The sequence below is a fragment of the Tripterygium wilfordii genome, chromosome 12, assembly GCF_013401445.1.
Source record: "Tripterygium wilfordii isolate XIE 37 chromosome 12, ASM1340144v1, whole genome shotgun sequence".
Taxonomy (NCBI): Eukaryota; Viridiplantae; Streptophyta; class Magnoliopsida; order Celastrales; family Celastraceae; genus Tripterygium; species Tripterygium wilfordii.
Window position 1 is genome coordinate 1,968,027 of NC_052243.1, and position 27,657 is coordinate 1,995,683.

Here is a 27,657-nt window from a genome sequence, read left to right on the forward strand (position 1 = left end):
GTGATGAAGACTTACAGATTTTTTATTTGAGTGATTCAACCAATTTTTATGGACAACGCACAATCTCGATATTATCTTTAATCATATTGGTTGAATCCGGCGGTTAAATTTGATATTTAGAACATTGTTTATTACATATTCGGGCATGCCTTTGTTATACGCGGCAATAAATCAACACATACCTATTGACAATTGCATGTGTAAATATTCACAATTCAATCACCCATTTTCTCTCTCTTTCCTTTCTTCTCTTATCTCCCCCTCTGACAAGTGACAAGATAATGATGAGCAACATTGAATGACAATTTTTTAGCAAAAAATAATTAGATGACCAAGTCTTAACAAATTTTATTTTTAAATTTTCAAAAGTATAATTAACCCAATGCACGAGAACCACGATTATCTCAAGTGACATTTATTTGTATGATTTCTCATAAAGGTCTCGAGTTCAAATATTCTTCATTCCCTTTTCATATATTAAAAAAAAAACACCAAATGCATAGCCTGCCAAGGAAAATAAAGAGACAGAGAAGTCGCGTGGAGGGAGTGGTATGGCAGATTGGTCCTACTAATGGAGACGAAGAAAATTCTCCATTGGAAATGGGAGTTTCATAGGTGGAAAGCAAGGGATGTGCAAAATGAACACTTTTTGAAGGGTCATAAACAAACAAAAAGGAACAAGCATATGCCCCAAAAAAGTCCATGCGAATTAAAATGTATAAATTCTATGTAAAATTTATTTTTTTCATTTGCCGCTTTTTTTGGTGGGATTTTTTCCACTTCTATTAAATCTCACATCAAATAAGACGTGGAACAACTCCCCCTTTATAAAAGCAAGTCCATCCTTAATCATTAACAAGACATTTTATTAGGTTTGAGTTGATATAAAGAGAAATAAAGTAGTACAAACCCGATCTATCAATGAGAATAGGATAATAAAAAATGACAATATTATTAGTGTATAGAGTGGTGTGGATCTATAACAACTTTCATCAAATTTGGTCCTCATAAAGTGATATCATCATAGGCCTCATAAAGTGGTATCATCATAGGTTATCATGACAAATGAGCAAACATTTACATAGAAATTTAAGGGTCCTATAGTAGAAAAGCATCATGATACTTGGAAGATAATTCATTTCTTAATCATCCATAAACAAAAACAGCATTATTGTTGGAGATAAAGAAAAGAAGGCCTATGTTGTATTGCTCTTCAATTCTTCATTTATCTCCAGTTGAACACTGGTGTGATTTGACTGGACCACCTTGATTGAGGAGTTAATTTAAATTGTCGGCATATCGAGGCTTTAACACGCGTCCATAACATGTGGTCTGCGCCATATCGCGTGTGATTAGTGTGGGACCATAGAAAGTTGCCAGGCGGTCCCACCCTAAATTATTGCGTTCCTGGATTATGACATCGTTATCCGAAATCTGTTTCAAGAAAATTTAGGAGTGCCAGCGTGTTTTTTTTAACAGAGCTTGTCAACATTTGGGCTTTCATTTTGAAAAGCCCAAATATTACGTTAAAGAGACTTGGATCTCATTGGGCTTGACGTGCAAATTGAATTAGTCCAGAAAAAGCCTAGCCAACAAAGTGAATAACTGAATATTACAAATTTTCCAGATTTAAACCATTATAAATGCAGCAAAATGGTTTCCAAATTTCCACCATTCTATGATTGAATGAATCTAGGCAGATCTAACTGGGCTTGGTCCATCTGTATTCATCAACGTCTATTAGCGGGAAGAGGCACCTAACTTAACGAACAACCAGGCAATACACGTTCCTAGCCATCCAAAAACCTTATTTTTCTCTCTCCTCTTCCTCCTCTCCCCGTGACCACCGTGATTTGCGTGGGGGTGTAACTCTTCCTCTTTGCAATGGGGAAGAGGCTGAAATCGGATATCGAGACAGCCCATGGGCCCTTCCTTGCACCATCACCACCCTCGCAGCCCTTCTTCACCCCACCAGCACCAGAGCCATTTTTCTCTTGGCTCATGCCCCTCATTTTCGCGGCAGATATCGGGATTTTTGTGTACACGATGTACGTCAATGACTGTCCGTCAACCGCCGGTGGAATGGATAAATGCCTCTTCTCTGAATATCTGGGCAGGCTTTCCTTCCAACCCTTTAAGGAAAATCCCCTCCTTGGACCCTCCATCCCAACGTAAGAAATTATCCTCTCTCTCCGCTCTCTCTCTCTCTCTCTCTCTCTCCTGAACAATCAATCAATCCTCGTTTTGTCTGAAATTTCAATCAAACTCATGAAAACTATACCTTTTCATTACTTGCAGGCTAAAGAGACTAGGAGCCCTCAGTAGGAAAATGGTGGTGGAGGATGGTGAAGGATGGCGCTTCTTGTCTTGCATATGGCTTCATGCCGGAGTCATCCATCTAGCCACCAATATGATGAGCCTCCTATTCATAGGAATTCAGCTTGAACAAGAATTCGGATTCCGTAAGAACTTACTTTATGGATACAATAAATGTGCTTCTATATGATCAATTATGACTGAATTACCTCATATGCATGTATGTCACAGTGAGGATAGGGCTTTTGTATGTGCTTTCTGGCTTTGGAGGAAGCTTGATGTCTGCAATTAAAGCCAAAGGACAAACACCAATGGTTTCAGTTGGTGCATCAGGAGCATTGTTTGGTCTCTTGGGAGCCATGCTTTCTGAGCTCATCACAAACTGGACTATCTACGCAAATAAGGTAAAAGGCAATGAACCAAAACAAAGCTACCAGGCAAAACATTGAAATTCAGCTCTTCACCATAGTGAAGATCGGTCACTAATTTCATGGGAAAGATTATAACTCTCATATGCTCAGTGTGCAGCACTTATGACTCTTGTAATGGTCATCGGCCTAAATATGGCGGTTGGTTTTCTACCTCACGTGGACAGTTCCGCACATATTGGAGGATTCCTCTCCGGATTTCTTCTTGGATTCATTCTTCTAGTCCGTCCTCAATACGGGTATGTAAGTCGCAGACATATTCCCCCAGGATTTGATACGAAGCATAGGAAACCCAAGCACAAATGCTTTCAATACTTGCTGTGGGTTATAGCTCTAGTATCCTTACTTCTCGGGTAAGAGCAAGATTTTCTACCTTTCAACTGCTTATTGAGAAGCTAATGATTGAAACATACAACTTCGCTAAGTATTCTCAAATTGGCAGGTACTCAATGGGCTTGGATAAGCTATATGGTGGCCATACATTACAAAACAACCCTGTCCAGAGCATCACTTAACAAGTGGTTGGTTTGTCAGTTGACCATTTGGATTCTTCAGGCAACACGAGTAGAATGCTGGAAACAAAGTTTTCCGCTTATTTATAACAGATGCCTTAAATATTGTTGATAATACATATATTTCTAAATCATAATATTATGGATATCGCTACAAATTTTTTATGCATAAATCTTTCGTAGTTCTCTCCGTTCGAAGTTCTGATGTCTTTCAAAGGTATAGATGCCTGAACTGTGTAGCTAACTGGAAAACAAATCGAGGAATCTGAGAGCTTTTATGTATTGGAAGATGATATAACTAGCACCAGAAAGCCTTTTCAGACAAGACAGAGAGAGGGCTTTTATGGTGATTACAGCAGATTCTGGCTCAAGAATTAAGCATTTTTCAACTGAAATAAAATTTTATTCGGTTGTATTTGCATCGGAAGTAAGTATTCTTTCTTACACTTTCCTTGTCTGCATAAGCTTTATGGCATAGTTTCAGGAACATAACAATCCGATTACTGATAGCACAATTCAGAAGATGTCCAAGCGGTAAATTAAAGATCATGCTGTCTTGAAGCAAAAGAATTTTAAAGACTTAACATTCATTCACTAAAGTATTGATGAAACAATTTTCTCAAGAATCCTAGGATTGAAAACAACCAAGGCTACTTGGGACAAGCTTAAAGAAGAGTTTCAAGGAAGTGAGAGAGTTAGGGCAGTGAAGGTCTTGATTCTAAAGAGAGAATTTGAAAGTGGTGGAAAAAATGTTGATTAGCTTGCATGAAAAATTGAAGCTAAAGTGTCAACTATATATAGTGGAGTCTTGTGACTTTAAGAAGTTGACAATTTCTGAATTGTGTTTTTGTAGATGTAAGAACAAATAGTCTCAATTTGGGCTTCAATGAGGTCATTTGACACTAAATAGATTGTTGGAGCAGACGTTACTCAACTTAATTTATCGGATTATTGATGCTTTTCGATAGTGTAGTTGATGTCAGTGATCGCGGCAATTGGCTTATCGTAGAAGAAGAATGATCTTTGAAAATGGGTGAATGTTCTCTGATCATGGTGGAAGGAAGCATGCGTTAGGTTTAATGAAAGATGAAAAGTATATGGAGCATAGAAATGTGATTAAATATTTTATGAACACTTAAATGTCCAATATTTTTTTTGATAGACCTAAATGTCCAAAAGTTATTCATGAGTATCGGCCTAGTATTTTCCCTATTCTTTGAAGTCTGGAAAGCCCAAAAAGCCCACAATGAAGTCAATGAGTTAGCCCACAAAATAGCCATAATGGGCCGCAGCTGCATTCCCAAAAGTATCCTAGTTTCGCAGAATGTATAATATGATGAGAATCTGAAATGGAACGCTTCGTTAGCATTAATGTCGTGTTATATTTATTTCACTTAAAAAGAAATTTTGTAAATTTTATATGACCAGACCATCCTTTAAAAAAGAATCCTAGACACAACAATATTTTTCATCTTTTTTTTTTCAAAATATAGAAATGGAAATTCTTTAAAGGGAAGAATTAAGTTGAAGAAAATAAACAAAAGGACACAATTTTTTTGGGATTTTGATTTTTAAGTGTTGCAAGATTATTATTTGAACATAAAAAAAGAACATGAAAGATAAGGTCTGTCTTTGTAAGTATCAGTCACGTATCAACTTGAATGTTCATTGATAATATCATTTCAAGTAAATGTATTGTTATAAATAGCTCTAAAAAATCAAAGTTTATTGTTTTAATATTAGCCCACTCCTATATCATTTCTAGGTCCTGCAATCGTTTCTCTTAAAGAGAGCTAAGTATTCTTTATTACACTTTCCTTGTCTGCAAAAGCTTTATGGCATAGTTTCAGGAACATAACAATCCGATTACTGATAGCACAAATTACCGTACGTATGGCATTGAATTTTCTACAAGAATGAATGACAATCAGAAACCTGTTTGGCTGTTTCGATCGTTTTCGTGCACAAACTTCACTCCTTCATTGCATAAATTGCAAACCCCTGCCAAATCCAAAATTAAACTGTTTCGCATCACCATATTGACGAACAGTTCAAGATTGCAAGTGTGTAATTTATACTTTACCATCATATAACATGATAGGAATTTAAATCGAAGAAGCTGGAACTCGACCTAATCGGATCCGCCGGGGCATCTCGAGAGGAGGAAAGAGTAACAAAGAAAGTGATTTTTCGCCTAAAGAGAGCATCGTGTGACACGCGTAATCGTGTGCACCCGCCAGTTACAGCAAGAAGCGCCATCGCAGAGGAAACAAATTCTGATTAGCAACTGATCGTTGCAAAGTCCATGAAAGGTGGAAGCTTGCCAGGGAAAATGAGAACAGCCGTAGCAGCTCGGTAGTCGGTACTATTACAAATTTACAAATATTTAAATTGAGCCTGAGCGGGTCAAAACCCAGCTCGACTCGGCCCATTTAGACCCGTAATTTAGGACAGAAAAAGAGGGCACTGTTCCTAATCGAGCAGGGGGTTTGTACTTTGTACTCGTAGTGCCACCGAGCGGCAGAACCAATCCACAGCAGAGCCAGAGTTCAAAAGAAAGAGAATATGGGATTCATCGGAGAAACCATGGATTCCCTCAAATCCATCCAGATCCGTCAAGTGCTCACCCAGGCCGTCAGCCTTGGTTTGTATATCTATACATATAGATAGGCATATTACGTACAGCTCCGTCTATCAATGTTTAAACGAATATTCTTTTTTTGATTTGCGTCTGTAAAACTTCTGGTGCTTGCAAACGAGTGAAGGAACAGAAATTAGCATGGTAAAACGTTAAATTTTGTGAAAAGAAATCAGCTAGTTTCTTCGCTGTTCTTTTGCTGAAGAATTTCCTTTGGAAATATTTCGTTTTCAGTTGTGAAAAGCATGGTGGGAGGGTTTGCTTTCACGGACGCTACTATTTGCCGTGATTAATTTATGAAAGTTCGTAATTTTTGGATCAGTAATTAAATTATCTTCATAATACCTAAAATTATGTGCTTTTGCTGCCTGTTCCCCGTTCCAGCTAAAAAAAACTTTGTTTCATTATGATAAGAACTTGACATTTTATTTTTCAAAGGACAGAGAAAAACAGAAATATTTCTCAATTTAAGAATATTGATTGAGCTTTTGATCTGTTACGAATATGTTTTTCTGGTTGTTTTAAATCTTGTTTCTATACGTAGACATTATGATTTATGCATTTGAAACTTTTATTAAACGATACTTTATACTTTTTCACTTAAGAGTTAAGATATTTTATTAATGTAGACATTTCACTATCAATTTGCTTCCGTTATCGAAGTTCTATGCTTTTCATTTCAGGCATGATTGTCACATCTGCTCTAATAATATGGAAGGCATTGATGTGCGTTACTGGCAGTGAATCTCCTGTTGTTGTTGTTCTTTCTGGGAGCATGGAACCTGGTTTTAAGCGGGTAACTAAACTTTACATGTAATTTTTCTACTTGTTTCCCTTTTACTGGCTAACAAGTGGCCTAGTGGCTGTGTTGCGGTGGTACAAGCTGGGGGTCGCAGTTCAATTCCTTATTTATCCTCTCCACATAATATGTGGATATAAGGTTTGTGTACTTCATGTATGTTCCCGACCCGGCCCATTATGTGAGCCTTCTGTATAGGAGTTGTTTACTTTTAAGTAAGTAGGTCACTGCTGCCCATTGACTAGTGACAGTTACATCATTTTTTAAGAAATTGTGGTAGTTGTCTCCATCAAATTGTTCCCATTGTATCTTATTGTAATTAAGTTTCCATCTCTCTATTGGAGAAACAGTTGGATTTGGCATGTTCCCTTTTTCTTCTCTTTTCTTTTGGTTGAGTGAAAACCATGTAGTACTATAACGGGCACGAACAGGGTCAATGAACTTGTTCGATAAGATTCAATGATATGACCATTTTAAGAAATCAACTCAGTGAATCAAAAATTAAGGTATAAACACCATCATCCTTGAGGCACAATGGATTTGGTGCATTCATTACCCTAGGATGCTCCTCTGGCATCCTTGTGCTTGTCAGAGCTTTGTATTTCGCTTATCTCGCAGGCATTTTCAATCAAAGGATTTGAGTTCCCACAACTGAATCCTATTGCATATCTTCCCAATATGCCCCTAAGTAAACCAAGATTTTAGTTTACATGACCATTTAATGTGCCAGAGAGGTCTGAATGAACTGCTGACTTAACAGTTGTTTTCACAAAACACGTGCTCATTCTCTTAGCTTAATCAATTTGCGTAGGATTGTGCAATACCCTGACCCAAAGTTGTATGTGTCTGTTTCAGTGTCTTTTTGTGTGGCTTGGTTGACTCTGGTGTAATTGAAGTTGATTGGGTCAAACATGGAAAGGAACCTAAACAAACAAAATGAAGTTTGTTTCTTCAAGTTCTGAAGTCTCTAAGGAAAATGTTTGCAAAAGTCAAGCGAAAACTCTTGAAAATTTCAATATGGGTCTTGAAAAACAGATGTTAAGAACTGGAACTGAGATATTACTTAGTGTTGGTACTTAAGGGATGTGAAGAGAGATCGCCAATTGAATTTTACATGCCCAGCCGACTGATTTCTGATTGTACTATTTGCCTGTTTTAGAGAAACTGTGCCTCCTCGTCATGGACTTTTAATTTTGGCATATGAATCCGGTGTAAGCCCTATAGTACTCCATTTTTGGGTCTTAGAATTGCATCTCCGCTTAGAACTACCTTTTTTAAAATCTAAACTGTTTTTTCTTTTCACTTGTTGAACTTCACTATCTGTCTTTTTGTCCGCTGGTGCATGTAGTTTTAGGCTGTTTCAGTCATTTCAAAATATTTTTTTTCTTGCTGTTATATGCAAGATTTTCTAGGGCAATAGCTGGTCAGTGGTGCTTGGAATGCTTACTTTTCCACGTTTGGTAGAATCAAAAAAGGTGCTTGTGGCAATCTGATAGATATGTCCAATTGATTCAACAATTTCATTTGCATGCATTACAATATTGCATCAACTTCATTCTCTCAACTTTAGGACTCAGTTAGATGTCTACTCCACATGCTTGTAATAGTACATTCTTTAGTTATTTATTTATGTATTTTATTTTTACTTTGGTGTTTGGGGGCTGGAGGGGTGTTGAAGAGTTTTGGTGAAACTTGGACTGTTTCTCACATTGTATTTCATTAACCATAAGTTATCATATTTGTATGCAGGGGGACATATTATTCTTGCACATGGGTAAAGATCCTATTCGTGCAGGGGAGATTGTTGTTTTCAATATTGATGTATGTTTTCTTTATTATCCTACCCTTCAATTTACCATTCTAATTAATCTGGTCGTTTGCAACTCTTTTTTTGTGTCCTTGTTTTTTCATAGGATTGTTCGAGTACACAAATTGACTTTATTCCATTATTAGTTGAAAAGCGTGTTAGGTGTTTCTTCATTCTTCAGTCAGTGACAGACTCCCCTTTATCTTATTCATTCTTTAATGATTAATCTTGTCAGGGAGCAAAAGTTGGTGTTAAGAGTAGGCACATGCAAGACCAATGTTGTTGGTAGTTATTTTTAGGACTCCCTTGTGAACATATTTAAAGCAAAAATCTTTAGCTGTATACTTTGCATTGAGTTCTGTACCATCCTGCAAACCTACTTTTGAGATATATTTGTTTATGAGGAGCAACCTAACCTACGAGGCTACGATGCTCTGGTCCAAGGACTGTAGATATGTACTATCATGGAAATTCCAGCAGTTTTATAATAAATCAATCTAAGCCTTCGTTCTAAATAATATTCGACATTGGTTGTATGAATCTGTTATCAAAACTAGTTGGAACTTGGAACCCGCTACTAGGGAATGCTCATGTCATTTCTGTTTAAGGTTCATGTTGATATGTTTCCACAAAGTTTTTTTAAATTTCTTTCTCTACTTTTAGCATTATGCTTAGATGTTTGGTTGACTTTCACTAATATATTCTGCATGCAATTCCTCAGGGCCGTGAAATTCCAATTGTCCATCGTGTAATCAAGGTGAACACATTGTTATGCTTATCCATAAATTTGTTTTTACTGAATGCTAGTCTTGTTCTGAATGTAAAATTTAAGCGCCATGATTCATGATCTGATTAGTCAAGTATCTTTTAGCTATATTTATTATCATCTTTTATTTTATTTTATTTTTGTCATATGGGCATGCATTTACTTGTTTATATGAATGGCAGTAGTTTGGCTGTAACTCATCATTTATAAGTTAACATGCTGAAAGAGTGTTTAACATGATGTTCTCCATTCTTTGATGCTGATTCGAGTCAGGGTTAAGAACCTTATTTTACAAAAAAAAGAAAAAAAGAAGCAATATAAATTAGTTAATATTTTAACCTTTTTATTGTTTTCCTTATTTTTCAGAAGAGTAGTTAGTGATAGTTATTATTTTTGCAGGTTCATGAACGGCAAGATACTGGTGAAGTTGATATTCTCACAAAAGGTGCTAGCCTTATTGCTAACTTTTTGTGATTATCGCTGATGTTTTGTTGTTTTCCATCTTTTGGATAGTGGTTCTTGTTTCATAATTTAAATTGTTGCTTAAGTTTTCAGTCATGTACATGTTTTAGTGATGTTAGGAAACTGCTGATGATTGGCTTTTCGTTTGCTATCATTCTTTGTAATTATCAAACACTAATTATATCCTTGGGTATTTCAGGGGATAACAATTATGGGGATGATAGACTTTTGTATGCTCAAGGTCAGCTCTGGCTTCAGCGGCAACACATTATGGGCAGGGCTGTTGGGTAAGAATTCTGCAGTGGTCCTCTCTCTCTCTCTCTCTGAAGGATATACTTGTATGTATCTTAATGTTGATAATTCATACTGTACAGTCACTTTTTGAACACCATCACATGCATATTGATTGATGCTTTAAATACAGTTTTGTGATTTTTCTTTATTTTCTTGTGAAGGTTTTATTTGGATCCATGCTATAGCATTGTTCCCTTCTTTCTTCTGTTTTTGTTGGTTATTGTTTTCTTGAGCATGTTGCAAAATTGATCCTTGGTAAGTTTGATGTTGTAATTAAACCTTCTATGTGGAAAAGAGTGGACTAACTTTGGAATTCTTAAAGCAAAAATATGAATTCAATTCTGGTATATTGGAGCTTAGAGGCAAAAACACATTACCATGAAATTGCTGGCAGCCTCTAATTATTGTTCTGGTTATTTGTTGCTATCGAATCTTCAGGGCTGGATGACCAATGTTGCTCTTAGAAACATCATCTTCTTCTTTTTGTTAGTAATTGTGTGTCTGGATAAGAGAATGTTCTCTTTATCATTTATGACTCAGGTTTTTCTCATTTGCATTTAGTTATTAAAATGAAGTCTCTTTAATGTTTCCGGCAAAAACTTGAAGCACTCCCTTTGTATGAGATAAGCTACAGGGTTCAGCAAGTGTTCCCTTCCTAATCAAACTTTTATTGTTTCTTACTATTCTAAATTATAATGGGGAAAGAGCGTTGTGCCATTCATTCCCCTAAAAAAAGATAGGAACCTTAATGTTCTTTATGTCAATTGCAGATTCTTGCCTTATGTTGGCTGGGTGACAATCATCATGACTGAAAAACCGATCATAAAGGTTTGTTCTTTGTGAAGTTTGTTTCACAACTTTAGCATATATATTCCTATAACCATGGATACTTTATTCTGAACGCTGCTATTGTTTTTAGATTTCCACATTTTGGCTCTTGTTTTTACGACTTCCATTTGTTTCTCTTCTTTTTTTTAGTATATAACTTCCATACCTTATTGACATCAGTGTGGAGGAGAAGGACCAAAACCTTTTCGTTCATTTCAATAGGAACCAGAGAATGGTGATGCTTTTTTTTGTAAAAATCATGATCCCTCCTTTTCTTCTTGCAGTATATTCTTATTGGAGCATTGGGTTTGCTTGTGATAACTTCAAAGGACTAGAGGTAATTGGTCAATATAAAAAAGAACTGTTTCACCAATGTCTGCAGGCACAGTTTCCTCCTCGAGTTTCTGATTTTTTCGTCTTTTTAATGACTGACCTGTTGGGCTCTTACTCTTTATTAGATTAATCAAACAAGGAATTTGAATGCGGCTTTATATTGTTGGCATCTGAGGCTTCTTTTGTGGTCTCTTCTTAACTGATTATCCATCTAGTTGGTCTGGCCCTCTGATTTCATTCATGTCAGGATTTATATGACCTTGCGAAAGATGTGATATGGCATTTGATAGAATTTTATTTGATGATTTTAACCATTTTATCATGGGGCTATTGCCTAGATGGTTATTTAACAGCTTCCGAATCAACTATCCAATCCAATTCCCAGTCTTTACTAGAAGTGCCAGCCGGTAAGCTTGATATGATATGTCCATGTTAAATCACTTTATATGATATCCACACCACAAATCTGCCTCAATACCGATGATTTATGAACTGCATCTTTTAAATCTTTTATACTTGTCCTAGAAATATTACAATTCTGTGGGCTTCTTCCAGACTTCGCCATTTTCGAAACATTATGTATAGCTCACTGCTGGTTGGAAATTACCTTTGGTCCTATCTAGCTTTGTTCTTCAACAGGGTGTTTTTTCTTCTTTTTTTTTTGCCTTTTTTCCTTTTTTCTGCCATGTTGAGGGAATTCTATGTTGGTTATCGTCCAGCGACATTGTCAGATCAGAGAGACTATGGTGTTAAGAGCACTCACATTGGTGTATGTAAAATAGGTATAATAGATGATTGATTGTACAGATTGTCCTGAAAAACACACTACATTGGTATCTCTTAACATTATTTACTTTTGTTACTTGATCAAATGGGTATCTACTTGTACATAACCAAAAAGTAAGTATGCAAACATTTAAAATATTAAAATAATTAATACCTTTATTTTTTAATACTCAATAAATGTCGTAAATGACTAAATGCTTGATCTCTACCTCATATTTTTATTTATAATTAATTAATATTAACTAATATTTATCATATAAAATATTCATTATTTATTAAATCATTGCAATATTCAAACATTTATAAAATATTCATTGCGAATGTGTTGGTCAACAAAGTTTCGAATACTTTAAATAAGATAATATAGACTACTTGAAATAAGATAATATAGACAAGTAATAATAAAGTAAGAAATAAACTAATATTTTAATGTTATAGAGATTTAGAATAGAGATATTGATGCAGTTGTTGTTGAATAGAGAATTTGTAAACTATTAAAAAGTAGTGTTTGGATAGATATAGAGAATCTGTTAAGGGACATCAATATGAGTGCTCGAAAGACCGCTCAATATCTTCTTTATTTACAGCCTCTTCGTATTGAGAGAGAGTTAGGACAACATTGACTTCCTCTTTCTTGAGTCCCTTTGTTCGCCCTTCACCTCACTCCACCTTTCGGCATTCAGCCGCTCTTGTGCCATCCGGGAGCCCGCTCGTGAAACTACTAGGAATGAGTAACTAATAACTTGATAGTAATAGATATGCTAGAAAATATGGTCATACAACAAGACACGAGAAATTGCGGATAAACCTTCATTACAAATGTTCTTCCGCGGAATGGTCATCCGCGGCTTATCACTACAAATGTTTCTTTCATTCCATATTAAGCAATTTCCGATATTACGTACACTGCCTTTTAGGAAGCATGAATGATCAAAGATGTAGGGAATCTCTTTGAAAGCTAATAGTGTGGTAGCTACAAAGATCATTCTTGGATATTTTGTTACAATTTGAATTCGCAGAAGCAGTCAGGCAAGGCAGAACCTCTTCCTCTTTGGAAATCTTCTTTGTGAGCTTCCCACAATGTATGTATCAACTCCTCTCCTTTTAAACCTTGAAAAGTAAGCTCCACAAAAGCTTTTCGGCTCAAAAATAGAGTATTATACAACCCCTTCGAGGCTCTCATAGCTGCAACCCTCTTTTCCATGTTTCCAAAATAACTAGCCATATACGAATCGCTGTTGATAGATGCATAATAATCCATGGCAGCTTTTGTGTTGCCATGCATAATAGTGAAATCCTCATTACTAAGTAGGGCAGCTTTGGTGACTACATTCGTGTAAACTGATGTTAGTCCTTCAATTTCCATTAGACCATCCCCCGCAGCAAGATATATATGTGTGTTTGTAGGGATAGAAAGTGCCTGAAGTATTGGGGCTGTCTCATTAGGAGTAAGAGGACATTTCCCTCGTTTTCTCCATACGCGGGCTAACTCACCAGTCCATGGTTTTCTATCATCTCCTCGTGCAGCTTCAGTAGCTTCCATGGAGGCAGGAGAAAGAAACTTACACGAGTGAATTGGAAGAAACCAAATCTTGAGAAAGTGGATTGGAAGGAAAGAGGAAAACGATAGCAAGAACGAGGAGAGCGTGAAGATTGCAACGAATAAGGGTTTCACATAAACCACGATCATTTGAAGTAATTGCTTTTGGATTTGGTTAATTATTGATGTATATGTATAGACTGAATGTACTATGTATAGCTATGGAGTCGATGCATGGAGGTTTGGTTCAATGAGAGTTGGATTTGATCTCGTTGACATGCGAGCAGATCGGATTGGATCGTCGGTTGTCAATGTCGGTGAGATAGTGAATGGGTTGGGCCACAGTACGTCGGCCCATATATTTCAAAGATCAAGTTCTTGTCCAATTCATGGCATTCTAACTTCATGGCATTCTAACTGTGGCCAATGACACCCGAATCATTAATTGGAGTGATAAAGATGATCTGTATAACCTTAGTGATCATGATTGGAATTCGTCCTCTCACATTTAAAAAAGAAAAAAAAAAAACACTATGGCCAGTGGTTTTACAGGACCATCACACTTCAAAAGAGGTCCAAATCCAAAAAAAAAAATGTTTAAAACGATTTTGATTATTGTGATAATTATTTTTTAGGGGATCTTAATTTTCTTGGAAGTCGTTCTTGATAGCCATTTTGTCCAATTTTTGTGTCCAACACAATAATATATAGGATTATATGATTTGTAGGCGGAGCACAAAGCACAAGAGATATTCCAACGTACACTATAAACTAAGCCAATTTGATGTATTTGAACCTTAAAAGTTTCTATAAACTAAGTCTTGTCCGGCCACTTTCGCATGCCACTACCTAACACTATTAGTGTTGTTATTCATAAATTCTATATTTTATGGGGGGCAAACACTTTTACATAATTAGCTGTCTTGCATTAGACAATTAATTAATAATTAAGAGGTTAATTTAGTCATATATACATAACAATGTGACCTAATTCTAGCACTCGATCAACTTTTGGAATTGAGTGTTCAATCTTGATTATAATAGATATAGAGCATAATGACAAGGATATACGATGAAAAACAAGAGGAAATTAAATTTATGTATCTCTATGAAATGTAATAATAACATTATGAATTCTAGAACAGCACAAATCACTACAAAATAAGTCTGTTTATTGTTAATGATTATTATTATTATTTAATATTAATTTGTTTTTGGTACAAGTTAATTAACACACATCATCATCTTGCTTAACTTTTTCAATTTCTTGTCAAGCTTTTTCTTTTATTATGACAAGTTGTCAACTTTAAAAAGTAAAAAATAACGCACGCATGCCAACATTGTCGATTATTGCGTAAGTTTTTAGGAAGTGTACAAGTTGGACAAGTAGTAAAGTGTGTCAGTCAAGTATTGTCCAAAAAGGATTGGATGAGAACTATCAATTGTGATTAATTCTTAAGCTATTTGGAGGATTCATTAATTTTTGGTTTGGAATAAAATAACATGAAACAAAAGCGTTAAACCTAAGAGTATCAATTTCTAACTCAACGGAGCGTCTGAGGTGAGACGCTCGGGCAGCTCGGCTTTATACCAAAGGGGCTATCCTGTCTGTTTGCTTCTCGATTGTTGTGCCTCATATGGGCTCCTCAGGTGCACGCCATCTTCATGACTGGACACCTCGGCTCTGCTTTTCTCTTCAGCCAAGATGGCTCATTGGTTCTGGACATTTTTTATCACGCGTCAAGATTCTAATATAGGGCAAAGGGGGATGCGATCTACGGACATGGGCCCCCACTAATCGATAAGTTTACCACTAACCTAATATGAGTTGATGTATAGCCCCAAGAAAAAAAAATCCTCCAGTCCACTAAGATACTCAGAAAAAAAGCTTACCAAGAGACCCACATACACTATTTTGATTCAGCCCATTAAGATCTCAATAAAAAAAGAAGAGCTCGCTTAATTTACTAAGTGACCCATACACTCCACTTTGACTCAGTTCTTCTAAACCTAACTCTATCATAACCCAATAAAGCTCACTATATATATATATATAATTATGATAAACTATTATTAATTTGTTTTTGTTTTTGTATTTATGATAGATATTCGTGAATCCATTTGGGGGCGCTACCTCTAGATGATGCACCACTTTTTGTGCCCTCAATAATCCTATCTCTGTTTGTCACTGGTGGAGGATGATTTTGGTCTCATCAAAATACATTGTCATACAAAGAATTACTTGATTAGGAGCCGTGCGTTTATTACTAATATTTAATAATAAACATGAATATTCGACAGCCAGCCGGTTTGAAGCTTATCTCCTTTGCTTTGTTGTGTGTAACCTCTTATCCTAATCTGACGGGCTATTAATTGCTGGACTAATATGTTCGAACCTAAAACAATATTAAATGAAACGACAAGATTAATTAAACCCCATGTCTCATAATGAATTTCCCTAAATTGAGACTGAGAAAATCACGACAAAAAATGATTTAACTACCGACGTGTCTATTAGTCAGCAACCTACGTGGCGAGTACCAGTCATGTTAATCTCGGGATGGGTGGGGCTGAAATTACCTGAACTTTTTTCAATCCTGACCATCTGTTTCATCTAATGGTCGAGATTTAATAACAATTCTAGGGTTCCCTTTTCTCCCTTCCTATGGTTTCATCTCAACTATGCTTACAGGTTCCCTCTTCTTCCTCCCGTCCGTTTCATCTCAACTATGCTTCAAGATGAATGAGAAGCCAAGTCTTTGTCTCTCTACTCTTCCTTGGCTTCCTGCTCCTGCATAGAACCACACACCTTTGATTCTTGATGTTACTGTTTCTTTATTGTCTTGAAAATCAAGAACAGGATGTGGTGGAAGAGTTTGAGTTTCAGGCCGAGAGAATTTGTATCTGACATTGAAAATTATAAAGCCGGCTGGCTTTCGTCATGAAATCTGATGTTGATCTCTTAGAACCATCAGATCAACTAAATGGAAATAAATGGCTGAGATTAAAAAAATTCTAGAAATTTCAGTCAAAATAAATTTCAGCCCTTATCAGGACACGTGTCGCTTGTGGAGACTCAACAGAACCCTTATAAATAGCAGTCCTATTTGCCTCCAATCTCTTCAGCCTCATCAGATACTGGTGCCGTGCTGTATATATCTGCTCCAATCCATCTCTTCTCATCCTCTCTGTTTTTCTTGTTCTTTCTCTTCCGTGGTGCCATTCTTGGGTTGTTATATTGTTATATTCTCTTTTATTTTTCTAGGGTTTGTGTTGTTTGGAGAGAATGAAGGAAAATATGTGGAATCCACTTCATTTGAAATCCTTGAACCACATCTCGCTTTTGTGCAGATCGGTTGAGGAATCCATTAATTTCTACCAGAATGTTCTTGGTTTTGTGCCCATTCGAAGGCCTGGATCGTTTAATTTTGATGGGGCATGGTGATTATTCTTCTTCTTTTTCTTGAACAAGAACATATGTACTGTGTTTAATCAGGTTTATCGATGAAATATGAATTAATTCATATATTATATCGTGTTGTTCGTATAGGCTATTCGGTTATGGAATTGGAATCCATCTGCTGCAATCGGAGGATCCGGAAAAGATGCCCAAGAAACACGAGATCAACCCCAAAGACAACCATATCTCTTTCCAGGTGAATTAATTACTGATCACAATCTCTCTGTGTTTTGATTTAGTTTGGGAAATTCATTGTGTTCTTGATTGATTGCTAAGAATATAGTATAAATAGTATGAAATGTCTTGGAGATCGCCAAACAAATGATAAGATGGTATCACTACAAGAGGTTTTGCGCTCAAACCCTAATTTCTACAATTTATTCTCTCATTTCTTTAAGTTTCCCTCATATTAGGCACCCATTGAGTAGTTGGGTCATATTATTGGGCTTGCTTCTTAACATGATTTGAAAGGCGGATTACACCTGTGGGGGAGTGTCATGCATAGGGTATAATTCATGTAAAATGTTCCTACCCAATAAGTTTAACTTGTTAGGTTGAATGGCAAAATATTAAATTATAAGATTAATGGCGCAATTACCCAATTGTGTTGCTTTAGTTTTGTCTCCATATATCCCTGAAGGCAGACAAAATTTGATGATAACAATGCATATGTATATAGAGTTTGTTTCTATCACAAACTCTTTGTGTGTCACTATCTTTGCCAGTCTTATCTCCCTTGTACAAGAAGACTAAACGAAATCAATAACATTGTTGTTAGTCTCAATCAGGTCGTTTTCGCCCTAAAACTAATGACTAAAATCCAAATTTTCTATACCTAATCTGATTAGGAAAAACTAACCCGCTGACGTGGAAAATTAATTATATGCTAATTAAACAATAACAAAGAAATATTTTGCTAGTGTGAGAGCATGGGTGCAGTGGAGAAGAAGCTGAAGGAGATGGGGATTAATCATGTGCGGGCAATGGTAGAGGAAGGTGGGATCCACGTTGAGCAGCTGTTCTTCCATGACCCAGATGGGTTCATGATCGAGATATGTGATTGTGATAATCTGCCTGTGGTGCCATTGGCGGGAGAGATGGCAAGATCATGTTCAAGGGTGAAGCTGGAGTTGCTGCAGCAGCAGATACCACCACTTGTTGGTCCATCCGTGAGGAGGAATTAGAGAGAGCACTCTAGCTAGCATGCACCATCAATAAAGTAATCAATGATCATTTTGGAGTTTAGTCTGCCAATTTGTTTATTTAATTAAGGTCGTAAGTGCTTTCCTTTATCAATTTCCTTGTCTCTAGCTTTCTGTTACACGTAGTACGATTTAGAATAAGACGAATTAGTGGATGTAATCCAGATGGGAAATGATCATCTCCCTTGTTTACAATTCAATGAAAGTAGAGAGACTTTATTAAACTAATTGTTGTGTATCTTATATTATCATCATCTCTTCCATGATTTAATGCTATGCCATGGCCTTGAGGTTATGTTTGGCATGGGTTCATAATCTTGTATTTCTTTGACCTTAATTTCATGGAATATTTTGATCAATTATGTGAGCTGAATAATTGAAAAACTGGTTAAGGTAAAAGTCCTAGGTTGGAAAGTTGAGAGGAAAAGCAATATTGCTTTATAATAAGTCAAGATCCAACGCTCTTTAATTGTAGGGATTTTTTAATGATAAAATCATACGGACCTTGATGTCTAAAGCGGACAATATATATCTATCGGACGTTCTTACATGGTATCAAAGCATGGTCTAACTATACGATGTTGGGTTCACGTATATCTCCATCCATTTGGATCATCGGTTAGGCCTTTTGGATGTTGTTATGGTTATGGACAGATCACCTACATGTGACTGGTAACTCAGTTTCTTATGGGTCACTTGTAGAGACTTTCAGATGCCTAATGGTGGACCACCCACATGTGAGAGGACTTTAACCAGTATAATCCTTTTGTTGGGATTCGCATAACCGAGACCACAAGTATGGAGAGTGTTAAGATAAATTCAAAAAGTCTCACATTGGAAAGTTGAGAAAACAAAGTGTTTTATAAATTAAAATCCAACACCTCTCAATTGTAAATGTCTTTTAAGGGCGTAGAGGCACATAATGGATAATATCTCTACAAATTGTTTGGGTTGGACTTTATTACTGTGTCTAAATCGTTATGCATAAAACTTATCATATGGTAATTTGTTGGTCAAATTAATGAATGACTACTATCAGTGAAAATGGAATCAAGAAAATACATTAAAAAAAAAAAACTTGTGATTTCTGTGACTGCATAAGATTTAGTAGTACACACCTTAAATATTCACTCTTAATTATTACTATTATTGGTATGAATGCTCGACTCTGTAACTTTATTAAGTATTCATATGTAGAATTCAATAACAATAACAAATTGGAAATGGAAACAAAAAAATCAAATCAATAGAAGGTATAGCTATATATTAATATGTTATAGACCTCTGGCAAGCATCTGCTCGAAGTTTTCGATGGACTCGAGCCTCTGTATCAACAGCTGCTGCCTGAATTTCTTAATGAACGCCTCTGCACTATCATTTATATCAATGGATGCCTTGCTCTCTAGCTTATAATTAGCTGCTGTTGCCGGTTTAGTCTCTGCGACCAAGCTGGATCTTGTACTTGTCTTCTCTCCATGGATGCCTGCATGTTCTCTTCTTTGTAAATTCGCGGACCTCTTGGTAGTAGTAGTATCCATAGTAGCCATATATCTCTGCATGATTTGGCTCATCTTCATGAATGTGTGTATATATATAGAGAGAGAGGATTAGGATTAGGATATAAGATGTGATTAGGCATTAATTAACCACGCCCATGTGTTTTGACCATTCAATGGCAACGTGCGGCTTAAGGTACGCCATTGTCGACATAGTCAAAGAACAAATGCGTGTGAAGTCTGTAGTTTGGCGTCTAGTGTACCCAATTTTGCCTACATGTTGCAACACCGCACGCCTGTTGACACTGCTCTTGTAAGGTATCGTTCACATGGGCTGTCTCTCAAATACTCAAAGCACGGGCCATGGTACGCTGGTGGGCTTGAAGTACAAGCCCAAGGGTTGTATATTAGTGGGCCTAGTGGCAGTTTTGTCAACTAAATTTTGCTTAAACTCCCAGGCAGTCAGGCACTAGTTTAAGCCCAACAGAGTGCGCCAATGGAGACCCTCCTCCGGCTCTCATTCCGTCTCCGCCCGATTTCCGCCGCCGAATTATGCCTCAAAACCACTACCATCAATTATGTATGTCGACCGGCCGGGACAATCTTTACCAAACCAGAGTTTCTAATCCCTAGCCCGCCTTTCGCTCTCATTTCGACGACCCGGAAAAGGCACTCTTCGTCTTCAACTGCCAGGGCAGGTTGGCTTCTGGGTTTGGGTGAAAAGAAGAAACCGAGCATGCCGGAGATTGTTAAAGCGGGAGACCCGATTCTTCATGAACCGGCCAGAGAAGTAAGTCCGGAGGAAATCGGGTCGGAGCGGATCCAGAAGATAATTGATGATATGATAAAGGTTATGAGATTCGCTCCTGGTGTAGGACTCGCCGCTCCTCAAATTGGCATTCCGTTAAAGGTTAGTTTTTTCGGACATTGTTGTTTCCTTAATGTTTGTTAAGAATGAAGCTGTTTGTTTTGAGTTTATGTTGATTTGGCATCCATTGCCATGGCAGTAGAATACCTCCGCTTGTTCTAATGTGTATAGTCAAATAGTCAATATATACATGTAGGCTAATCATTGATTTGCTGTGCTGTTTGTGTAATTGATTCAGTTCTTGCTATGACATTGTAATGCAACTATGCAAGCATACCTACTTTACATTTTATTACTGCCTCTCATTTATCTCTGCAAGCAGATTATAGTTTTGGAAGATACAGAAGAATACATAAGTTACGTCTCCAAGGAAGAGACCAAAAAGCAGGGTAGACGGCCTTTTGATCTTATGGTATGTAGAATTTTTGTGCAAAAAGAATAACATTTTATCAGGTGTTTTTGTTTGATGAAATGTCACTTTGCTATTGCAATTCATTAATTCTTGTGAAGTAGGTTATCGTGAACCCAAAGCTTAAAAAGAAGAGCAACAAGACTGCACTATTTTTCGAAGGTTGTCTGAGGTAAGATGCAAACAATTGATCGCGAAAGGCATTTTCTTCCCCTTCGTATCTTTCATTGCCCATGAGCAGAGAGATGTTAAGCCCATGAACTCCTTTTACTTCTTTGGTTTCTAATCAGTTTGCCTTCATATAGTATTTGATATAAATTGCTACTTGAATTGTGCCATGGTTACAAGATATATTATAGTTCTAAGATGAATTCTGTGGAGTGAACTGTTAAAAAAGCAAAAGGAATGAGGAAACAGATGACGTAAATGTCATTTCACAAAGTTGATAGCTTGTTAATAATATTGCTTATGTATGTGATCTAGTTTTACTATTTACTCCATTTGCAGGTGGTAGATTTTATTGTGATATGTCATAGAAAACTAAAGTACCAATGCATTTCCAACAGCACCCTGAATAGATTCCTATTCTATATCCTAATTTTATATATTATTATAAAAATATAGATTTTTTTTCAGTCAGGCCTGGTAATTTTATCATAAGTAAAAATCTCCCAGTGATTCTTGTTCTTTACTTGTAAGTTTTGAGTGTACAAAGTTCGCCAACTCTGTAAAAGTTGAATTTGACTACCTAAGTAGGTATAAGTTCCCTATTGTTGTGTCCTGTTTTTAATAAAGGATTTGCGCTTATTGATGTTGCTGAAAGTTTGGTGGGAAGTTTGACCGTCGTGGCAGAAGTATGTATTAGCTATGACTAGAGATTCATTTCTTCTTGTTACTCTTATGTCATTTTTTGCAGTGTAGATGGATTTAGAGCAGTGGTGGAACGGAATCTTGAAGTTGAGGTTACAGGTTTCAATCGTAATGGTCAGCCCATCAAAGTAGACGCCAAAGGCTGGCAAGCACGTATTTTACAGCACGAGTGTGATCATTTGGACGGTACCCTTTATGTCGATAAGATGGTCCCAAGAACATTCCGAACAGTCGATAATTTGGACTTACCACTTGCCGAAGGGTGCCCCAAGCTTGGTGTCCATTAGTTCTTTGTTGCCGACTTCTTGTGGAAGTTTAAAGATCTAAGTTTGAAAATCCAGTTGACTATGATGATCAGGTCAGTTCATCAATGTTTCTGATGCATATGACTGCGTCGTCGAGATCAAGGTTCTTTTCAGGTCATTATTTCTTCAAATGAATGTTGTAATTTTTGATAATTGCACTAATTCGTCCAATACTATCCACAAATTGAGGAATAGCTTAAAGTTCTGGTGAGTTCCAATAATAAATGTTGTTGATTCGACTTGTTAATTTGTTTTACCCAACTCCTAAACCATTTCTTTGTAGTTTGTAGTCTTGGAATTCCTTTCCTGTCTCCATTTGTTTTTTGGTTGCGCTTCAAGTTTCGTGGTTTATTAGAAGAACTGAGAATTTACAGTTTCTCCGATGTTTTAGATTTCAATTTTTGAATACAAGCGCGCAGTTGCACTTGTAGTTGTTAATGAGAAACAAAATGTAGCATAAATATATAAGATTTAGGGTGTTTGATGATATAGCATTAATATATATGCCTAAGCTGCACTAGAAAGTCCTATCGCCAATCCCATGGAACAATGAAGCTTTATTGAGTTCTTCTGTCTATGTGCAGTTCTTTATTTCTCTTAATCCTCGTTTAACTATCTGTACATCATTTATATGATAGGAAATATGATCTTACTTTCTCTTGCAAAATACAGGAGTAATGATATTCTAGTCAGTCAGTCAGTATGTTACTGGCTAAGTGGCAAATATGGACATAACACATTGAACGTGAACAACAGGATCCTAAGTTCCTCATGTTCCTGTTCAGAGAACATGAGACTGAAGTACGTCTCCAAATTCCATAAACCAAGCATCCATTGTTGAAGAGTCTAAAAAACTCAGTTTCTTTGGCTTTTATCTTCATAGGCACATGAAAAGGAGCAGAGAATGGATTCTGTTATCAAATTGTAGGCCATTCATTTTATGTTCTGCTTGACTGCTTCATATGAAGTAGATTTTGAGGTCTCTCTCAACCTTGCCAGAAAGAATTTTGTGGGGGAAAAAAAAAAAGTTGAAAGAGGGAATATAAATATGATAGATTTTGTCTTCTTATGATATTCCGTATATATCCAACTCAAAGCTCTTGATACAAAAAAAGCACAAATGCCTGAAAGCCCGAGACCTGAAAGATCCAATATGAATTTCTTATTGAATTATAATATTTACATAAAAAATAATAATACAATTGTAATCAATTATGGTTGAGAGTGACATGAAAACATGGTTATTGTAATTGGTCTAATTTGGCTGCTGCCATGTCGGGCTTTACATCTCTCTTCGTCTTTCTTTCTTTCTTTAACAGTAAATTATGTTACAGTTTTATGATTCTCTATTGAATTTATGAATAGTATTTTTCCTTAGATAAAAATGAAACTTGAGAAGATTGTAGATGGTTGACGGTGATTCTGGCTTTGGTTTTGGTTTTTGTCATAGCACATGCGGGTCCAAAGTCCAAAAGAGGAATATCACACTACTATTTGTTCTGTTGTGTTCTGACAAGTAATGGAGACCACATACATTGTATTCTGACCAAATCGGTGTTTTCCACTAAATCATGCCGATTGGATGGAATTTCTTTTGTTTCTTCCCTTTCAACCCGGTTGGATTAGGGATGGAAGTTCAGTGGTTGGGTTCAATCTTTTTTTAAAAATATATTTTTTGGTTTTATTTTTAAATAAATTGAACCAGACCCTTTTAACATATAGAAACCGAAATAAACCGAATCGTATATTTTGATTTTGATTTTTGATTTAAACCGAAAAAACTAATAATAACGCATTAAACATTACAACATTAAGTTTAACTGCATTAACTATTAACTAACATTGTAATAATAAAGCATTAAACATTTAAACGAATAAACTAAACAATCTAAACGTATATAACAGTATAACATTAAGTTTAACTACATAACTACATAAGTAACAATATCATACATATATATATATATAAGTAAAATAAGTTCGATTTTCGGTTTTAAACCGAAAATGTCATTCTTAAACCGAATCGAAAATATTTAAAACTTCAAACCGTAAACCGAACCTAACTAAAAATTACGGTTTGATTTTTGATTCGGATTACAGTTTAGATCGGTTTTTAACAACCCCATATAGGATGGAATTTCTTTTAACCCTTTGAGAGGTGGGCTATGGATAAGTCAAAAGGGTCACATTCATTACAAGTTGCATTCTCAGCTCACGCATATGTGTGCTTGGAAAGGGCGAGGGAACTCGATAATTCTTCAGAGTCTGTAATTCTTATCTAGTGGTGAATAATATGTCTAATTAAAAAAAACATAAAAGTATAGTATGATATGGCACCATTCTCAAATCATTAAATGAGAATTGCGGCACTCCCATATAAGGTACATTTACTAATTTTATCTCTAATAAAATTCTCGCCTTACAAAAAAAATTAAACTAGGTATATTTTTGCTAGGTGAGTAACTAGTCAGTATGAAATTCTCATCACTGCCTAGTGGACACTAGTTTATTGTATACGGCACCACCTCTGTAATGACGTGCTCTGTATTCATATAGTCTATGGTTTGTTTTGTTGCTCGCGCTGTGTTGGATATTGTTGGCTTAAAATTGTTTCTTTCCTTTCATATTATACGGTGGGCAATGGTTGCTGAAGGAATTGTTGGTTTATGTGTATCACAATTTTCTGAGAAAATCAAGGAAGAGCTAGCAAGAATATCCAGGCATATTATAATGCCCTTTGTTGGCTTTCATCAGATCTCAATTTGAGTTATATCAAAAATCAAGAACAGAGAGATTTTCCAATTGAAACATGAAAAATACCGAAGTTGCAATTCTAAACTGCATAGATATACAGAGAGAGATGGATCAAGATTTGATTTGTACAGATTTATAACTAAATTCCAACAACAATTCCATTTTCACATAATTTCATCCACCACAAGAAACCCATCTCTCTGTTTCATCTAATGAGCAGGGGAAACTAAAACAGTAACACAAAACGCAAACGAGAAAACGGGACAGTGAAAACATTCATATATTGCACCTGCCTTTTGGTTTGAAGGACTCAGGTAGACTACATATGTAAAAGGCAATAACGGACAATTCCATCACCGGTGGCCGGAAAACCTACCGGGATCTACGCTTACCAGCTCTAGGCCGTTTACTATTCTTCCCTGTCTTTCCAAGACAACCGCATGCGGAGATTCTCGGCGACGTCGGCTCAATTGCGGGAGACACCTTTCCGGTTCGGTAGCCCCGTCCTCCGCCGTTGGATCTGCTTCTATCGATGGTGTTAATTGTCGGTCTCGCTGGCTTCACATCTTTATCATCAATGACTTCTTCTTGTTGTTCTTGTTGCGGTTGTTCCTGTGGTTTTTTGTCAGTCGATTGCGGAATTGGTTCTCCGAACAAGATTTTATCATCAAAAACAAGACCAGACGAACCTTGCCTCCTAAATGAAACTGCAGATCTTTGTAGACCAGCCATGGCGGCTGCTGCTGCTGCTGCTGCTCTCTCTTGATTTCTCTCTCGCTCTAGATCGATCGTTCGCTGGTGAAACTCTCTGATAGAAGAGTTGTGCGGCAGAGACTTTTCTTTAAATATCAATCAATCAATTGAGCGATTCAAAGATCACATTACAAAGTGCGGCTAACAGACAAAAAGTCGTAACAAATGTAACCCGGTCAAAATTTCTTACCGTTAAAATAAATAAATAAATAACAATGATTATTATATAATTGATTCATATATATCTTTTTGTTGACTTTCTTGTGATAATGTTTGATTAGGTGCCACCTGGATGCCACTTGGTCTAATTGGTCGTTGTTGCAAATAGTGGCCATTAATTTATATGCTTCTTATAACATTATTGTAAGTATACATTAATACATCAACCTACAAACGAAACAAACTAATTGAGCATTTGAGCTTTAATCCATTAAGTAAGCAAGTGGATGCTTTAATTCAATTTTTAAAACTAGTTTAATAATTAAGTAAGTTGAGCCCGGGTTCACAATTAATTACAGCTCAATAAATTTTATTAATTTTGATATTTATTTGTGTAACACTCCATACAGATAATGCTTTATCCGCTTTGGGTCAATTCATATTGGACCACAGGGTGTTGTCTTCCAGGCCTAGCACCAGATCAAAAAAGTTTGAGTATAAGAAAACCGTTTGTTACTAGTTTAGAAATTTGATCTATTATATTATGTATTTCAAATTTCCATTGGGCGATGTGGGATAAGATATTTAATCTCATTATCACTCGATAACTAAGATAGTACCACCAAACTGGACATTACAGAGACTTGTGGCCTAGTCACTTGAGTCAAGGGCTACAATTTGAGGTGCAAAACCAATTTTACAACTCTTTTATACTCAACAAATCATAATAATACTATTTTTCTTTTCTTTTACATAAATTAGAGTGAATATGTAGGCCCAACGGTATAATTACAGTAACACAATTTAAACATAGCAAATTCGATTTTTCAAAACAATCTTTGGCTCTTTTCACATATTATGTGAACGTAAAGTGCCGCATGTTGCTTGTCCCATGGATCACTTGTTTGGATTGGGTTTACAAAATTTCCTCGTGTATAATTTAGTCTTCAAATATGGGAAATCACACTTCAATTTGATTATTGAACGAAGTCAAGTGCTTACCAGTCATAAGAATTAAATTATAATATTCGGTGGGATTAACTATGGTAATTAATTAGCTTACAATAATTACAACAATGAATTTTGGGACAATGAATTTTGGTTTTGGGCGATTGTAAGTCCAAGACAGCATCGAAGCACCTATTCATGAATGTCATAATTGCTTTGCTTCATCAATTTAATCGTTGAACCTAATAAATTAATAAAATCGTATATATGTTATGCGATTTAAATCCTCTATGATCGATAAAATAATCTAAACAAAAAAAATTATGGTGGGCCCAATTTGATAACGACTGCCAATTCATCGAGTTGACACAATAATGCAATCGATAGATTCGTGAATCATGAAATATTATTTCCTCAATATTTATTACAACTACCAACAAAATTAATACATTACGTCAAGGCAAATCCTACCTCGACCTAGGGATAAAAATAGATTAGTCTATTCGAGGCGACCCACGACTCCGCTTGGGTCTATTTTTAGGCTCATTTAACATAACGGCCGATCTCGGATTTAAAGAAGTTTTTTTTTTTTTAAATACCATTGAGAAATATATTTTTCATTGTAATCGAATATTTTATATTCATATGCATAACCTAATCGATTGTCAACTGAACCATCTCACATTGGTGATTTAAAGAAATATGGCTGGTAGATCCCAGAACTTATATATAAAGTCCTTTAGAATTAAGAAGTCCAATAACTATATGACATTAGTATATTAAAAGCCCAATACCAAGCACACTTAAGAAAATTAGGAAGTTCAAATACCAAAACCCAACTGCCTACATTTGTTAGATTACTAATGGAGATATGAATGTTCAGGAGAAGAAGAAGATGATGATGACTACGACAATGAAGAGATG

The 27,657-nt window shown here is 36.1% G+C and overlaps 7 protein-coding genes across 7 annotated transcripts; 4 read left to right on the forward strand and 3 right to left on the reverse strand.

Moving 5' to 3' along the window:
* Positions 1-1,884: 1,884 nt before the first annotated feature.
* Positions 1,885-3,789, forward strand: LOC120010686 (RHOMBOID-like protein 5). Its single transcript, XM_038861478.1, has 4 exons — positions 1,885-2,171; positions 2,299-2,462; positions 2,548-2,720; positions 2,838-3,789. The coding sequence occupies exons 1-4, from the start codon at positions 1,885-1,887 to the stop codon at positions 3,099-3,101; spliced, it is 888 nt and encodes a 295-aa protein (XP_038717406.1). The 3' UTR covers positions 3,102-3,789.
* Positions 3,790-5,722: 1,933 nt separating this feature from the next.
* Positions 5,723-11,503, forward strand: LOC120010051 (signal peptidase complex catalytic subunit SEC11A-like). The gene is made up of 9 exons (XM_038860734.1): positions 5,723-5,900; positions 6,578-6,690; positions 8,443-8,514; positions 9,222-9,257; positions 9,666-9,711; positions 9,928-10,015; positions 10,793-10,850; positions 11,135-11,187; positions 11,309-11,503. The coding sequence occupies exons 1-8, from the start codon at positions 5,822-5,824 to the stop codon at positions 11,183-11,185; spliced, it is 543 nt and encodes a 180-aa protein (XP_038716662.1). The 5' UTR covers positions 5,723-5,821; the 3' UTR covers positions 11,186-11,187; positions 11,309-11,503.
* A 1,253-nt stretch (positions 11,504-12,756) lies between these two features.
* LOC120010900 (O-fucosyltransferase 13-like) lies at positions 12,757-13,899 on the reverse strand. Its single transcript, XM_038861815.1, has one exon. The coding sequence runs from the start codon at positions 13,657-13,659 to the stop codon at positions 12,970-12,972; it is 690 nt and encodes a 229-aa protein (XP_038717743.1). The 5' UTR covers positions 13,660-13,899; the 3' UTR covers positions 12,757-12,969.
* Positions 13,900-16,649: 2,750 nt separating this feature from the next.
* On the forward strand, positions 16,650-18,399 carry LOC120010902 (metallothiol transferase FosB-like). Its single transcript, XM_038861817.1, has 3 exons — positions 16,650-16,950; positions 17,060-17,165; positions 17,890-18,399. Exons 1-3 carry the CDS (start codon positions 16,796-16,798, stop codon positions 18,151-18,153), a joined length of 525 nt encoding a protein of 174 aa, XP_038717745.1. The 5' UTR covers positions 16,650-16,795; the 3' UTR covers positions 18,154-18,399.
* An 839-nt stretch (positions 18,400-19,238) lies between these two features.
* Positions 19,239-19,775, reverse strand: LOC120010903. The gene has a single exon (XM_038861818.1). It carries the CDS (start codon positions 19,746-19,748, stop codon positions 19,446-19,448), a length of 303 nt encoding a protein of 100 aa, XP_038717746.1. The 5' UTR covers positions 19,749-19,775; the 3' UTR covers positions 19,239-19,445.
* Positions 19,776-20,118: 343 nt separating this feature from the next.
* On the forward strand, positions 20,119-22,366 carry LOC120010901 (peptide deformylase 1A, chloroplastic). The gene is made up of 4 exons (XM_038861816.1): positions 20,119-20,577; positions 20,858-20,947; positions 21,049-21,116; positions 21,861-22,366. The coding sequence occupies exons 1-4, from the start codon at positions 20,164-20,166 to the stop codon at positions 22,099-22,101; spliced, it is 813 nt and encodes a 270-aa protein (XP_038717744.1). The 5' UTR covers positions 20,119-20,163; the 3' UTR covers positions 22,102-22,366.
* A 2,555-nt stretch (positions 22,367-24,921) lies between these two features.
* On the reverse strand, positions 24,922-25,696 carry LOC120010287 (uncharacterized protein At1g15400-like). Its single transcript, XM_038861045.1, has one exon. The coding sequence runs from the start codon at positions 25,603-25,605 to the stop codon at positions 25,246-25,248; it is 360 nt and encodes a 119-aa protein (XP_038716973.1). The 5' UTR covers positions 25,606-25,696; the 3' UTR covers positions 24,922-25,245.
* Positions 25,697-27,657: the final 1,961 nt, after the last annotated feature.